Source organism: Hevea brasiliensis, chromosome 5, assembly GCF_030052815.1.
Source record: "Hevea brasiliensis isolate MT/VB/25A 57/8 chromosome 5, ASM3005281v1, whole genome shotgun sequence".
Lineage (NCBI taxonomy): Eukaryota > Viridiplantae > Streptophyta > Magnoliopsida > Malpighiales > Euphorbiaceae > Hevea > Hevea brasiliensis.
The window spans coordinates 81,862,363-81,877,364 of record NC_079497.1 but is presented as its reverse complement, the minus strand read 5'-3'; the positions used below and the strand labels follow the sequence as shown (position 1 = coordinate 81,877,364).

Here is a 15,002-nt window from a genome sequence, read left to right as displayed (position 1 = left end):
AAAATTTTAAATAAGGAATGTTAAACCTATAATTGGTATTTTTATATTATTTAATGTAAAATAAATTTACGTTTTTCATTAAATTATTATTATTATTATTATTGTTATTATTATTATTATTATTATTATTATTATTATGCACATTATCAAAGTAAGGAGCTAGAACCAATGGAACAGAGAAAAGAAGATAAAAAGGGAGGCTTTGGCCGTCGACGCTGATCACCAATAGCAAAGCTATATAAAATTTTAATAGCTGGCAACAGCAAATCGAACAAAGTAATTTTGCTTTGAATAACGCAAACCCATTATCATTACAACACTTTTTCGGAAACACTTTACTCCTTTGAAATCTCAATTTTTCACACATCAAGAGTTCTTTTATAGTTAAACCCTTTACCCATCCACTTCAAACCATTTGTAATTTCATATTTCATACTGAAAGCTACCGCTTTATGAAACAAAAGGACACGACCCACTATGATGGTAAGAATTTTGTGCACTTTTTGTTGTCTGATGAAAAACAAGCCAATACATCCGGACCAACCACCATAAACCCTAGCAAGCATTTGCAAGCAGAAGTAATCAAGCACTTTAGAAATGTCATTTACAGTAAAAAAAAGTTGCAGAAGAAACACAAGACACCATTACTTTTCAACAGAGACTCCAAGACTAGTAGACTTCAAGGTCTCAAACCACGCACTCCAATCAATTAGCTCGAGTAACGAGGACGCAACATTATGATCACAGAACACAGAAATCATAGCATTTTTCAGAATTCCTCAGTTGAAAGGCCATCCTGAATACCCCATCTGGTGGTTATTTTCATGCACAGTTGGTGAACTGCTTCCTGTTGTCTCATCATGGTTCGAACTAGAACTAGACGAGCGGAATGGCCACAAATACGACAATGGATTCCGTCTTCCTTCCCTGCCATTCTCTCTTCCACTGTAATTGTTGCTTCTACTTCGAGAACTTGAGCTTTGGTAACTGTGGCCACTACTCGATCCTTGTGGCGGTAGCTCCTGACGACAAACAGGGCATGAATTATGCTGAACTAGCCATGGGACTATGCAATCTGAATGGTATATGTGGTCACATGGCATCTGCCTCGCTTCACTTCCCAACTCAAATTTATCTTTGCAAACTGGACAGTGTGAATCAGAACGAAGATGCCTCTGGGTAATCTTAATGGTAGGCATTGCATCAATTGATGATGTGGATGCTGGGGGAGGGCCCCGCCGGTCATTAGCTGAAAGCTGTTCAAACAATTCTTCCAGTCCAGGGCCAATAAAATAATCACCAGCATTACCTCGTGTTAGAGCTATTCCAGGAGCCCCAGGGAAGAGACCTTCAAACCCACCATTTCCAGACAACCTAAAAGGAATTTGGCCACCAAAAATCAACAGAGGGCCAAACCCTGGATTATGTTCAGGAATCAAATCTGATCTCATTCTGATGTCATGGCTTCTGTCTGCCAATCGCTGTCTCATAAAGGCTGAGAAAGCTTCCATAAGCCCAAATCTTTGGTCACGATCATCGTCACTCTCCAATCCAAAGAAATCCAAAGGGCTGAATTGCACCATATCATCAAGTTCTTGCACAAATCCTCCACTGCAATAGGGGCATACTGCATCTCGCCCTCGCAGCCGAACTGGCCTCCTGCATCTATAACACCAATGGGAATTTCTGCCACTTGACATTCTCGTCTCCTCCCTAAATGTCGTCTCAAATCTCTAACAGACTATCGTTGCAAGCACTCAGGCTTTAAACTGTTATCTGTTATGTATTGGCTAACAATCTGCAATAAAAATGCAGTAATTGTACTGTCACCAAACCAAAGCATTCCAACAAAGAAACAGTAAAAAAAGTTCTGCACAAGTATTAATTGATTTGCTGTAGTAATATCAAAATCAAGACGTAAATTAGTAAAACCTCCATGACATTAGCAATTTATTTGTTTCTTCCCTCATTCAAAAGAGAACTAAACGGTCCTCAAAAACCTAGTTGTCATTTGTCAACCACTACTTGCTTAAGTATGAAGGTGCAAGCTGACAACAGATCTAAACAGAGACCAAATCCTACCAAAACCAATAAACAACAAAATTCCACAGCTCCCATTTCCTTGATTAGAAAACCCCTTGCATCAATGGCTCATGCCATCAACCTGGTTCCACAACCATAACACAAACTAGAGCTTAAGTTACAAAGGCACTAAAACAGGTCAGTAGGTCGAGAAGAGGGGGAGGCATTCCTAAACTGAACAGAACCGAATTACCTATTTAGCAAAGTATCTTATACCCTCTTGTATTTAGCAGCCTCATTCACTTCGTTATCATGAAAATTTTTCAAGAAATAAAATCCTTTTTTTTTTTCAGCAAAATGAACTTTTTCAAGAAAGAAAACCCAATTATTTTTAGCTTAATGAACCAGAATAGCATATCTAAGAGGCATTAAAACACAATCCAAAATGAGAACAACAGTAGGGGAATAATTCTACAATTAACATCTCAAAAGAACCAACATCTCTTTGCCATGATCCAGAGAGAATCTTCACCAAAACATGAACAAATATAAGGAAGATGATAGAGATGAGAAACCTGGTGATGTCACTCAGATTTAAACAGACTCTATGAGATTAGCACAAGGGGATCTGGCATTGTCACTCAAATCTGCACAGCAAGATGACTACAACAAGAAAAAATGGTGAGAAGCAGCAACAATGGTGGGGCGACACAGGCTAGGTGAACAGGGAGAAGCATCGACTCAGGCTAGGTAGGCAGGTGACAAAGTGGTTATAAGTGTCACTGTGAGAGAGAGAGAGAGAGAGAGGAGAACTTTTGGATTAGATTTTTTGGATCAGGGAATTGGGATAGAGGATAGAATGGGTTTCTCATATCTTAAACAATATGTTACCACTCTATTTGTATATCTATTATACATGTCAAATATAAATAAGTCGGTTCTGTCTTAACAGTTATTTTAAGAAATATAATCAAACCAAACCAAATTAACCATACCCTTGAAAATCAAAACAAAATCAAATCACATAATGAAAACAACCAAATTTCTTGGGCTCCCCAGGTCCTACCGGAGGATTGTTCACAATTTTAGCTGACCCTTAGCAACTCAACATCAAGGGCTACCAGTGAATCAAAAGGACATGATGGGTGTAGTCAAGCCCATACAGAAATGGCAACCATATTTGTGGGGCAAAAATTTTCAGAACTGACCATTATAGCTTGAAGTATTTATTAGACCAAAGACTAGAGACACCAACTCAACATAAATGGCTCACTAAATTGCTGGGATTCAATTTCTCTGTCAAGTACTGTCCCGAAAAATCAAGCAATATGGCTGATGTGTTAACAGAAAATTTGAAGAAAAAATGGTAGTTAAGGCTATCTCCATTTCTCAACTTTGTTGCCAGGGATACAGGAGCACATAGCAACATCAACACGTCAAGAGAGCTTTGGTATAGACTCAACTTACTTTGTTGCCATAGATACAGAGTGCATAGCAGCATCAACACTTCAAGAGAGCAATGAATAGAATTAAGGTAAAGAAGGACAGCACCCAGCAGTAACAAACCAAATCACCAGGCACACAAACAAGGCCTTCTTGGACCCCAGCTTTCCAATATTCTTCCAATTATTGAAGCCATCCATAATGCTCACCAGGAGTGATTTCAATAAACTATCCATGGAGCAACAAACGGACCCTCCATCAAGAAACTCAGGAATTCTTCAAGTGTCTAAAGGCTACTGTTAAAAAGTTTGCTCAAGGATGTGTCAAATGCCAACGCCACAAATCTGAAACACTTCGACCAGCCAGTTTACTCAGCCCATTACCAATACCCAATCAGATTTGGGCTGATGTTTCTATATATTTTGTGGAGGGGTTACTGTAGTCTATGGGTAAGAATGTACTTGTGGTGGACAGATTCTCCAAATACTGTCATTTAATACCTCTTGACAATCCTTACTAGTGTTGCCAAACTCTTCTTTGACAATATTGTCAAACTCTATGGCCTGCCAGAGTTAACTATTAGCGATTGGGATGCCACTTTCATCAGCACCTTCTAGAAGAAATTTGTTACATACCATACCAGAGGAGAAGAAGAGCTGATGAGAGGGAGTTTTCGCGGGAAAGAATTACTTAGTAGGTAGTTAGAAATGGAGGGAAAAGCTAGTATTACCGGTAATTATTCATTCCAAGAATCAATAAAAAGAATTGTCTTCTTTCTTCTCTAATTATCTCAATCTTCTCCCCTTTCTATTTGTTTTCTTAACCTAGTCTATTTCCACCTCTTTCTCTCCCTATTTCTCTATTTCGAAGGACGTTACAGGCAAGATACATAACAGAATTATTTAAAAATTATAGCACCAAATCCTTAGACAGACGGGCAAAAAGAAATGGTGAATCACGTCATTGAAACTTTCCTTCGCTGCTTCACAAGTAACCAACCTCAACAATGGATGAAATGGTTAGCTTGGGCCAAATTTTGTTATAATACAAGCTTCCAGTCATCCCTCAAAATGATCACTTTGCAAGTGGTCTATGGCAAGCCACCACCTGCCCTGAAATCTTACTATCCCGGCATGTCCAAAGTGGAGGCAGCGGATATTGAATTAATCCAACAAGATGAAATCATAGCTCTCTTGCAGGACAACTTGAGAAAAGCCCATAACCAGATGAAACAATTCCATGACAAGAAATGCAGGGAAGTCCACTTCAACATTGTTGATCAAGTACTCAAACTCCATCCTTATAGACAACATGCAATGTCCACATGTCCGAATGGAAAACTTGCTGACAAATTTTATGGACCATACTCAATAATCCAGAAAATCAATTCCAGAACACGCTTACTTTCGCAGCCACCAAACTGCAAGATCCACCATGTATTCCATTTTGTCACCCAGGAACTCAATCACATCCGCCTTACCTAATACCTACACCGAAACATCCACCAACCACCCTCAAGCAATTTTGGATACTCAATACTTCAGGAATAAACTGGAATTGTTAGCACAATGCCAAGGCAAATCTCCTGCATAAGCTTCTTGGGAGACCATGCAATACATGAGTTCAAAGTTCCCCAACTTCTCGCTTGTGGACAGACTCATTTTCAAAAACGGGTGAATATATAGGCCTAACACCAGGAAAACATTAGGGACGACGTACAAGAGGCAGAGGCAAAAAACGAATGCAGAAGTGACAGACCAAACCAAAGAAGTGGCACACTGGATGCATACAAATGGCAAATTGAGAGGGATTCTAAACAAGTCTCACTAGCATAATGGCAACTCCGAAGATCTCAATCAATAAGGAAATTAGGCAGTAATTTAGTCCTATGATTGGATTAGTCAATTAGCAACCAATCGGTAATTATAGGAATGCAATTATTGACTCAAAGGTATTCTTTCATTTGAGTCACGAGACTGTTCACGGGGAAATCCAGGTTTGGATTTCCCATTGAATTTATTCTTAATTGTTCTTCCTTTATGACCTATGTTGACAGTAGTTTAGGACATGTTGAAGAGAACCTTACGATCTTTTAGAGTAAAAGGATTGTATCTCCTCCATTTACTAATGTGATCATAATCTTTCTGTTACACTAGATTAGAGTTGACATTTATATATTTATTCTCATCCTTATCTCCTAGGATAATAACAACTATTAGATAAACTGAAAATAACAATCTCTGAAAATAACAATCTTATCCTTCTCCTAGGATAATAAATAATAGATAAAATAAAAATAACAATTATGTTAAATTGAAATATCAACTAATAACAGAAAAAATTAGTCATTCCTACCCTAGACATTTCCCATGGTTAAATCATCTATATGTCTTGCATGTAAAGATGTCGCTTGATTTGCTATTCCTAAAAAATTGGATTAGCTTTTAATTGATGCTTTGAAGCTTGCTAATTTTGGTCAATTTGGTTAAATAATGCTTACATATTAATTTGAAATAGATCTTTGATCTTAATTTTGATTTTTATTTTGCAAATTGTTAAGATATGTACCATCAATAGCTAGGATATGTATATGTGTAGTGATTGTGTTAATATATTTAGTTGCTAGAATCGTAGCTATAATTATGTATTTAATTAAGATTGTATTTGCTATTTAGTTATCCTGTACAGATTATAAATTGACACCATTGACTTAAAGGAATAATCAAGCTCTTCAATCATTCTCAATATTCTTATTCTTTTCTATTTTCTCACATGGTATCAGAGCCCTCGGTGGGTCTGATTTGAAATCTGAAACAGAGTCCTGTTCCTCCCTCTTTTTCCGGTCACTTTCTGGGAGTTCGTGGCTGTTACATCCTAGCCGAGTGCATTACCCAGCCCAGGATCAGCTTCAACCACACTGGTCCCGTCACCTGTTTCTCACTTTTTTTGTCACTACCTCTTCATACAGTAGACTTTTCTGACGTATTTCTGAGCAACATTTCAGTGTGCTTCTCTTGCCAACATGTCTGAGATTAAGGAGTCCTCCAATACAGCCTCCAACACAGGTTCTGAGATTCTCACACCCATATCCAAATAGGTTCTGAGATTCCCAAACCCATATTTTCTTCCATTGGTGATTCACCCGCTGTTACTACTGTTAAATTAGTAGGAAGTCAAAATTATATGTCTTGGGCTGCATCAGTGAAATTATGGTTTATGGGGCAGGGGTATGATGACCACTTAGTTAAAAATGTCATAGATATAGCTTTAACAAATAAAGCTAATTAGACTAAGATTGATGCTCAATTATGCAGTCTCTTGTGGCATTCTCTAAACCCAAAATTACTTAATATTTTTCAGTCTTGTAAAACCTGTTGCAAAGTCTAGACTAAGGCGAAAACCTTATATACAAATGATGTGCAGCATATTTATAAGGTAGTATCAGATATGGTTCATCTGTAGCAAAATCAACAAGATATGTCTAGTTATTTGAGACAGGTAGAATCATTGAAAGATTAATTTAATTCTATCATGCCATGTACTGATAATATTTCTGAGCAACAGCGGAACAGGTTCTTCATGGTTTTGGCATTGATTGGGCTAAGACCTGACCTTGATTCTGTTAGAGACCAGATATTAACTAGTCCGGTTATTCCCACTCTAGAGGATGTATCTGCCAGGCTTCTATGCATCTCACTCAATAAGAATAATTTCTCCGAAATTGAATCCTTAGTTTTAGCTGCACAAAGTGGAAACCAACCGAGATAGGGTACTTATCAGAGAGGCAAGGGTAAAAGGCTCCATTGCACTTATTGTGATAAGAGTAATCACCCTCGAAACACTTGTTGGGCCCTTCATGGTCGACCACCACGCCCCATTCAGTCAAATAATATGAGCCAATCAACTGCTCATATGGCTCAATCCGGTGAAAATTGTACTCTTCCATTACCTGATGAAAAAGATTAGGTGTCAGATTCTATCCTATTAACTGGAGTTGATTACAAGGAGTATTTGCAATATCAAAAAGCCAAACAACAATCTTCTAGCGATGCTCATTCTGGTAATTCCTTAGCTTGTCTAACACAGTCTTCGCTCACGGGTCAATGGATCCTGGACTTTGGTGCTTCTGATCATATATCTGGTAACAAAAGTCTTTTCTTATCTCTAGTTTCTCCTCCGGTTTTGTCTAAAGTTACTTTGACTAATAGTTCACAAACTTTAGTTAAGGACACAGAAGAATTAAAAATCTTTCCATCTATTTCTTTAACCACAATTTTGTTCATTCCAGAATGCCCATATAATTTAATCTCCATTAGTAAATTGACTAAAAATCTCAATTTTTCTGTTACCTTTACAGCCGACTCTGTTGTTGTGCAGGACCGGAGTACGGGAAAGATGATTGAAGTAGGATGTGAGTCACAAGGGTCGTAACATCTTTCTACTTCAAATTCTCCAGTTGCTCTTGCCTCTACCACTTCCGCTGATCTTCTTCACAATCGTCTGGGTCATCCGAGTCTTGCCAAATTGCAAAAATTAGTTCCTAGTCTTTCTAGTTTATCTTCTTTTGAATGTGAGTCCTGTCAACTTGGGAAACAAAGTCGTGTTTTCTTTCCCAAGCGAGTCAATAATAAAGCTAAGTCCATGTTTGAGATTGTCCATTCAGACATTTGGGATCCAAGTCGTGTCAGTACAACTTTGGGATTTCATTATTTTATTACTTTTGTTGATGATTATTCTCGTTGCACTTGGTTATTTTTAAAGAAGACTCGTTCTGAATTATTCTCTATATTTCAAAAATTCTCTACTAAAATACGTAATCAATTTAGTGTTTCTATTAAAATACTTCGTAGTGACAATGCAAAAGAATATTTATCTACTCCCTTTACTCATTTCTTATCTTCTCAGGGTATTACTCACCAAACTTCATGTGCTTATACCCCTCAACAAAATGGGGCTGCCGAACGAAAGAATCGTCATCTAGTTGACTGTCCGCACTTTACTCATTCACCATAATGTTCCTCTTCGTTTTTGGGGAGATGCTATTCTTACTGCTTGTTACTTAATTAACCGAATGCATTCTTTTGTTTTGCAGAATCAGAGTCCTCATTCCATTTTGTTTCCTGACCAAGATGCCCATCAGTGGTCCCCGCGTGTATTCAGTTGTATTTGTTTTGTTCATGATCACACTCCTGGCAAAGACAAACTTCAGCCCAAATCAATAAAATGTGTCTTTTTGAGATATTCTAGACTTCAAAAAGGTTACAAATGCTACAATCCACTTACAAATAAATATTTTGTGTCAGCTGATGTAACCTTCTTTGAAACATCTCCCTATTTTTCCTCCAACACCGCATCCAAGGTTTTTATCCCCACCGCCTTACCAATTCTTACTCTTCCTCCACCACCAATCAGTCCACCACCTCTACACGTCTACTCATGTCGTCCTCATCCTGCCACAAACATCATTGATGCTTCTTTGCTTGATACAGGTACAACACCGGCTCCTGGTGACTCTTGCCTTCCTTCATCTTCACCTATTCCAATCTCGCCTTTAACAGAGGATGCAACTCCTCCCATTGCCATTCGAAAAGGTATTCGTTCGTCTCAAAATCCTCATCCTATTTATAATTTTGTTAGTTATCATCGTTTGTCTCCTTCCTACTATACTTTTGTCACCACTTTGTCTAATGTATCTGTACCTAAGACTGTTAGAGAAGCTTTGGAACATCCAGGATGGTGTAATGCAATGGTTGAAGAGATGATTGCTCTCCATAACAATGGCACTTGGGATTTGGTGCCACTACTGAAGAGCAAATCTACTGTTGGCTGTCGATGGGTTTATACAGTCAAGGTAGGGCCTGATGGCCAGATTGATAGACTTAAAGCTCGCCTTGTTGCAAAGGGCTATACTCAGATCTTTGGCCTCGATTACAGTGATACCTTCTCTCCTGTGGCTAAGATTGTCTCGGTTCGCCTTTTTCTTTCCTTGGCTGCCATCCATCACTACCACTTCATCAACTGGATATCAAAAATGCTTTTTTACATGGCAAGCTAGCTAAGGAAGTTTATATGGAGCAACCATCAGGGTTTGTTGCTCAGGGGGAGTCTGGTTTGGTGTGTCACCTACAACGTTCTTTATATGGCTTGAAACAATCTTCGAGAACATGGTTTGGACGGTTCAGTACTGTAGTCCAACAATTTGGAATGTCTCGGAGTGAAGCTAACCATTCAGTATTTTTCCACCATAATGGCCATGATAAGTGCATTTATCTCGTTGTTTATGTTGATGACATTGTTATTACAGGAAATGATCATGTTGGGATCTCAAAACTCAAACAACACTTGTCCAGTCATTTTCAGACTAAGGATTTTGGGAAGCTAAAATATTTCTTAGAAATTGAAGTGGCACAATCCAAGACAAGTATTGTCATTTCTCAAAGGAAATATGCTTTGGATATACTGACAGAGACGAGCATGTTAGACTGTAGACACGCAGATACTCCTATGGATCCAAATGTCAAACTTGTTCCTGAGCAGGGAGAGCCATTGGAGGATCCTAGTAGATACCAGAGATTGGTTGGAAAACTCAATCATCTTACAATAACATGCCCAGACATCTCATTTGCTGTAAGTGTAGTCAGTCAGTTCCTTCAAGCACTATGTAGTAGTCATTGGGATGCAGTTATTCGGATACTTAGATATATTAAAGGAGCTCCAAGACAAAGCCTATTATATGAAGACGGGTCATTCACAAATTATTGGTTACTCAGATGCAGATTGGGCAGGTTCTCCTTCAGACAAACGGTTTACTTCAAGATATTACATTATGATTGAAGGTAATTTGATTTCTTGAAAAAGTAAGAAGCAAGATGTGATTGTTATGTCAAGTGCAGAAGCAGAATATCGAGCTATGGCTTTGGCAACTTGTGAACTTATATGGTTGAAACAACTTCTCCAAGAGTTGAAGTATGGGAAACTTAAACAAATGCAGCTAATCTGTGACAATCAAGCTGCACGTCACATTGCCTCTAATCCAGTGTTTCATGAGAGAACCAAAAATATAGAGGTGGATTGTCATTTCATCAGACAAAAGATTGAATCTGGGTATATTGCAACTAGCTTTGTTAGCTCAAATGACCAATTAGCAGATATCATGACAAAATCTCTCAGAGGCTCTCGGATTGAATACATTTGTAACAAGCTTGGAGCATATAATTTGTACGCTCCAGCTTGAGGAGAAGTGTTAAGATATGTAACATAAATAGCTAGGATATGTGTATGTGTAGTGATTGTATTAATATATTTATGTGTTAGAATCGTAGCTATAATTACGTATTTAATTAGGATTGTATTTCTTATTTAGTTGTCCTGTACAGATTATAAATTGACACCATTGGCTTGAAGGAATAATCAAGCTCTTCAATTATTCTCAATATTCTTCTTCTGTTCTATTTTCTCACACAAATTTTAATGTTTTTGCACCTAACCTCTCATTGGAGTGCGTAGGGCCTGAGTTAGTGTGCTCAACAAAATTTTATTATACTTAATTTAAACGAAAAAAATATCTTTCTCAAGATATGTAACCTAAAGATATCTCATTCGATTTATTAGTCAAGTCTTCACAATTTTTGTTGCAAAAACTGCTCTTTTAACATTCGCGAAATATCAATGCCAATTTTGTCATGATATCTCTTTATTTGAAACCTATAACCCATATTTAAAATAATTATATTGTGTTTCTCACAAAAATTAAAAAAAAAAAAAAAAGGCAATTGATAGATAATGAAAAAAAAAAAGAATAAAAGAAGAAATGAGAGGAAAAGTTGTAATTCTTGTGAATGTGAAAATGAGAAAATTAAAGACGAAAAGTAACATTAAAGAGAATAATTAAGGCTTCATTAGAATATAATATTAAGAAGATTTTTTTTTAATTTCAATTGACTAAACATTCCACACAAATATATAGAGAATCTTTTTAATTTGTTTTTTTATTTGATAGTACTTCAACTTTTATATATTTATTTTTTTTAGAAAAGAAAAGATTTAATGAATCATTATTTTTTATTATTAATTTTTGAGTGGAGTCACTAAATAATTTTTGAATTAATTTTTCATAATATATATATATATATATATATATATATATATATATCCCCACTCCTTTCCATCTAGATCCGCCCCTTGGGAGTGAGCAAACCTTGCACATCAAGCACAGGCTCCAAGACCCCCATCCCCCGCTCCTCTTCTCCATTGGGTTTTTCGCTTTGGTGTACTTGTAACTTTAATAACTCAACTCAACTCAACAAACTAAACTTTTATCCAAAATATTTGAGGTCGGCTATATAGATTCTCTTTCTCCATTCTAAAAGATTTTGGGTTAAATCCTCAAAAATTTGCAATTTTAATAACTATGATTAGAAAATTTATCCACATAATTATTCCCCACAAAAAAACCCACACAGCCATACTAACTCCAATACCAACATATGTAATAAAAAGTCCACAATTTGGGATGTCCCACCACGACACAGTAGGATAGGGCATCTTGTTTTTCTCATAGACAAATAAAAAAGAGCTTACCATCATTGAGAATAAGTTTCAATATTTTTGATCCCAAACTCAAACATCCCACAAACGAAGCAGAAAAAGCCAGAACAGTTACTTTTTTTCCCTCAAATCCGTTTCTAAAACTTTGTAAGAACCATAAAAAAAAAAAAAAAAGTTATATTTCTAACTGCATAGTCTAAATAGACATTGAATCAAACAAAAGTTGCTTCTCCGCCTTAAGCACTTCGAAAAGATTTAAAACAAAAGTGAGATTGCATTCACAGACACACATATAAAAATTTATTAAAGAGGAAGAAAAGGCAAAATTCTAAACAAAACCCAACTAGGTTCCCTTAAATTGCACATTGTTTTGTCCTAAAAACAAATCTTACCAAAACAATTGATTAGTTTGTAGGGTAAGAAGAGACAAAAACATGGAATGTGACTAGTGGTAGAGTAAATGAGGCATTTGGATCAAATCAAATCATAGAAGACTTACATGGTCTTGCCTTGGCAATGGTAGATATATGTCATGGCCAAGGGAAAACAATTGCAATGAATTTTAGGAAAGAAGCTAACGGATGGGGAGGAAATGCTTCTATTCATTAAACAATATTAATATTGTTTTAAGTTTTCAGAAAGGAAAACAACAAATTGAATTGAAAAGAATTAACCTTTGTGATTGTCAATATGGAAGAGAAAACATGCGCACGCACATAAAAAAATACATATACCAATTAAGATTTTCAAACATATTCGAAGTACATATTGTCATAAGCCTACAATTAACCGACTATTAAACCATAAATATTATCAGTTGTGGTGTATAAAGCAATTAACAAAGTTAAAAGAATTTATTGAAAATTAAAATTTCATGTTCATAAAGTTATTGGTTATTTGCTCTCATGATTTAATATTGGAAAGTCAAGTTCAGCTACAATTTCTCATTTTCCTAAATCCAATATATATATATATATATATATATATATATATATATATATATATATATATAAGAAAAAGACAAAAGTGTTTTTTTGCAATGGAGGAATACCTTTCTTTTTCAAGCACCATTTTTATAACAAAATATTTTCTAAAAAAAATGTCTTCCCAATCAAAGTAAAAACTAAAATGATTTTCAAATCTGAACAAACTCATTAAAAAGGAAAAGATCCTATAAGAGAATTGCATAAACACAAACTCATTAATACCAAGGACCAATAAGTTCATTATTTTTTGTCAAGACTTTTTTTATATTCAGCAATAAATATAAACTAAGCTATTATCAATCTAAATATTTTCATAGTTTCATATATTGAGAGGTAAATTAAACGCCAACAATCGAAATATAAGTTATTTTCTCAGCTACATTCATACACACCTTTTTTTTTTTTTTGAACAGATAATATCTTAAATTATTCTTCTAGGAGTTCAACACCCAAGTGTTCCAACACCACAACTACAAAAAAGCACATCACTTCAGAGAACTCCATTATCTATAGCGAAAGATAATAATGTGGGGTAAGCTTCACCCTCTATAGAACAAAAAATGAAAAAAAAAAGTAAATAATTAAGTAATATTCCCTCACCACACAATTATTCTCCTAAATTTCTTGAATTTGCCCATAGTGATTACTTACGAAAGGGAATCTATTATCTAGTCTAATTACTGTTAATTACATTAATTTTCCCAATCATTTTTTGGGTTAAAAACAAAGTTAAAAATGCAAAATGAAGATTACATTTCACAAAGTGGATATGTTAATTACAATGCTATGAAAATGCTAAAGTTATGAAAGATGCACAAATGCTATAGGATAAACCCCATAAAAAAAATTTAAAAAAAAAATCTATGAGTTCTCCGGATCCTTGAATAAAATCGAATAGAAAAGAAAAAGTCCATCATAAAGAATAAATCATCAACAAGGGTAAAAGCCTCAAAGGTGTAAGAGGTGGCAAAGCAAAAAATTAATTATTCTATTATCCTTTTCTATGACAGTCAATTCTAAAATATGAAATTCTAGCTTCAAATACCATAACAACACATTAAAATCACCCAATTTTGCTGTCAAGCTCAAACCAATTATAAATGAAGACCACATTAAAAAGTCAACTCCAAAACTCTAAAGCAAGGAATGAATCCTTTGCCCACTTTAAACCATGAAAGAATTGGTCTAACATAAGAAAGAGAGACAGAGAGGAATTATACACCCATAAGGATTACAAAATTACATGGTAGAAATTTTGATTATTTTTGAAAATAAAAATAAAAATGAAACAAAATAATAAGCATGGGTCCTAATTTCCTCATAAAATTAAAAAAAAAAAAATAGCATTCAATTTCATTTTCAAACTAACTCTGCAAGAAAACCCTTATCAATCAATCATCAATTAAACAAGATTATTATGAGCTAATAAATCGAATCATTACAAAGTTAACAATCGATGGTACAAAGTTAACAATCGTGATCATGGAAGAAAGAATAATGAATTAAAGAAAAGAATTTTCCGTTACCTCTAGGAGAGCTATAGGATCTGATAGCGAACTTTGTGAGGGAGCAAGAGCATAGTCTAACCCTAATGGACTTCCCGGAAGAAAAAGTGGTTTTTATCCTAAAGTGTACGCGGTGGTTAATGCACAAAATGTATTTATTTCATTATTTGTCTCGTTTCGTCTTTCGCATCATGTATTTAATAGGAAAAAAATAATTCAAATTTTACACGTTTTTATAATTTTTATTTAATTTTTTAATTTTATAATTTATCTTAATTTTAAATTTTAATTTTAATCTAAATTTTACACACTTTAATAACTAATAGTTTTTATGGACTAAATGCATCACATTTTATATAAATAGCATTTTTTTTTTGCAACGCACACATTGTTTATGCTCATTTTCCATATTCTTTATTTAACTTTTTTATATGTATTTTTTTGTTGATTTTCATATATAATATAAATTGCTGTATTAATTTTTAATAATCAATTAAAT

At 35.2% G+C, this 15,002-nt stretch overlaps 1 protein-coding gene across 2 annotated transcripts; it reads right to left on the bottom strand.

Moving 5' to 3' along the window:
- Positions 1 to 481: 481 nt before the first annotated feature.
- Positions 482 to 14,671, bottom strand: LOC110654185 (probable E3 ubiquitin-protein ligase RHC1A). 2 transcript variants are annotated; one of them, XM_058147208.1, is made up of 3 exons: positions 14,525 to 14,670; positions 7,078 to 7,414; positions 482 to 1,798 (listed from the first exon to the last, which is right to left on the bottom strand). In XM_058147208.1, exon 3 carries the CDS (start codon positions 1,698 to 1,700, stop codon positions 780 to 782), a length of 921 nt encoding a protein of 306 aa, XP_058003191.1. In that variant the 5' UTR covers positions 1,701 to 1,798; positions 7,078 to 7,414; positions 14,525 to 14,670; the 3' UTR covers positions 482 to 779. The 2 variants fall into 2 exon arrangements, with proteins under 2 accessions (XP_058003191.1, XP_021665781.1); XM_021810089.2 differs by lacking the exon at positions 7,078 to 7,414 and having other exon boundaries at positions 14,525 to 14,671.
- Between the last annotated feature and the right edge of the window lie 331 nt (positions 14,672 to 15,002).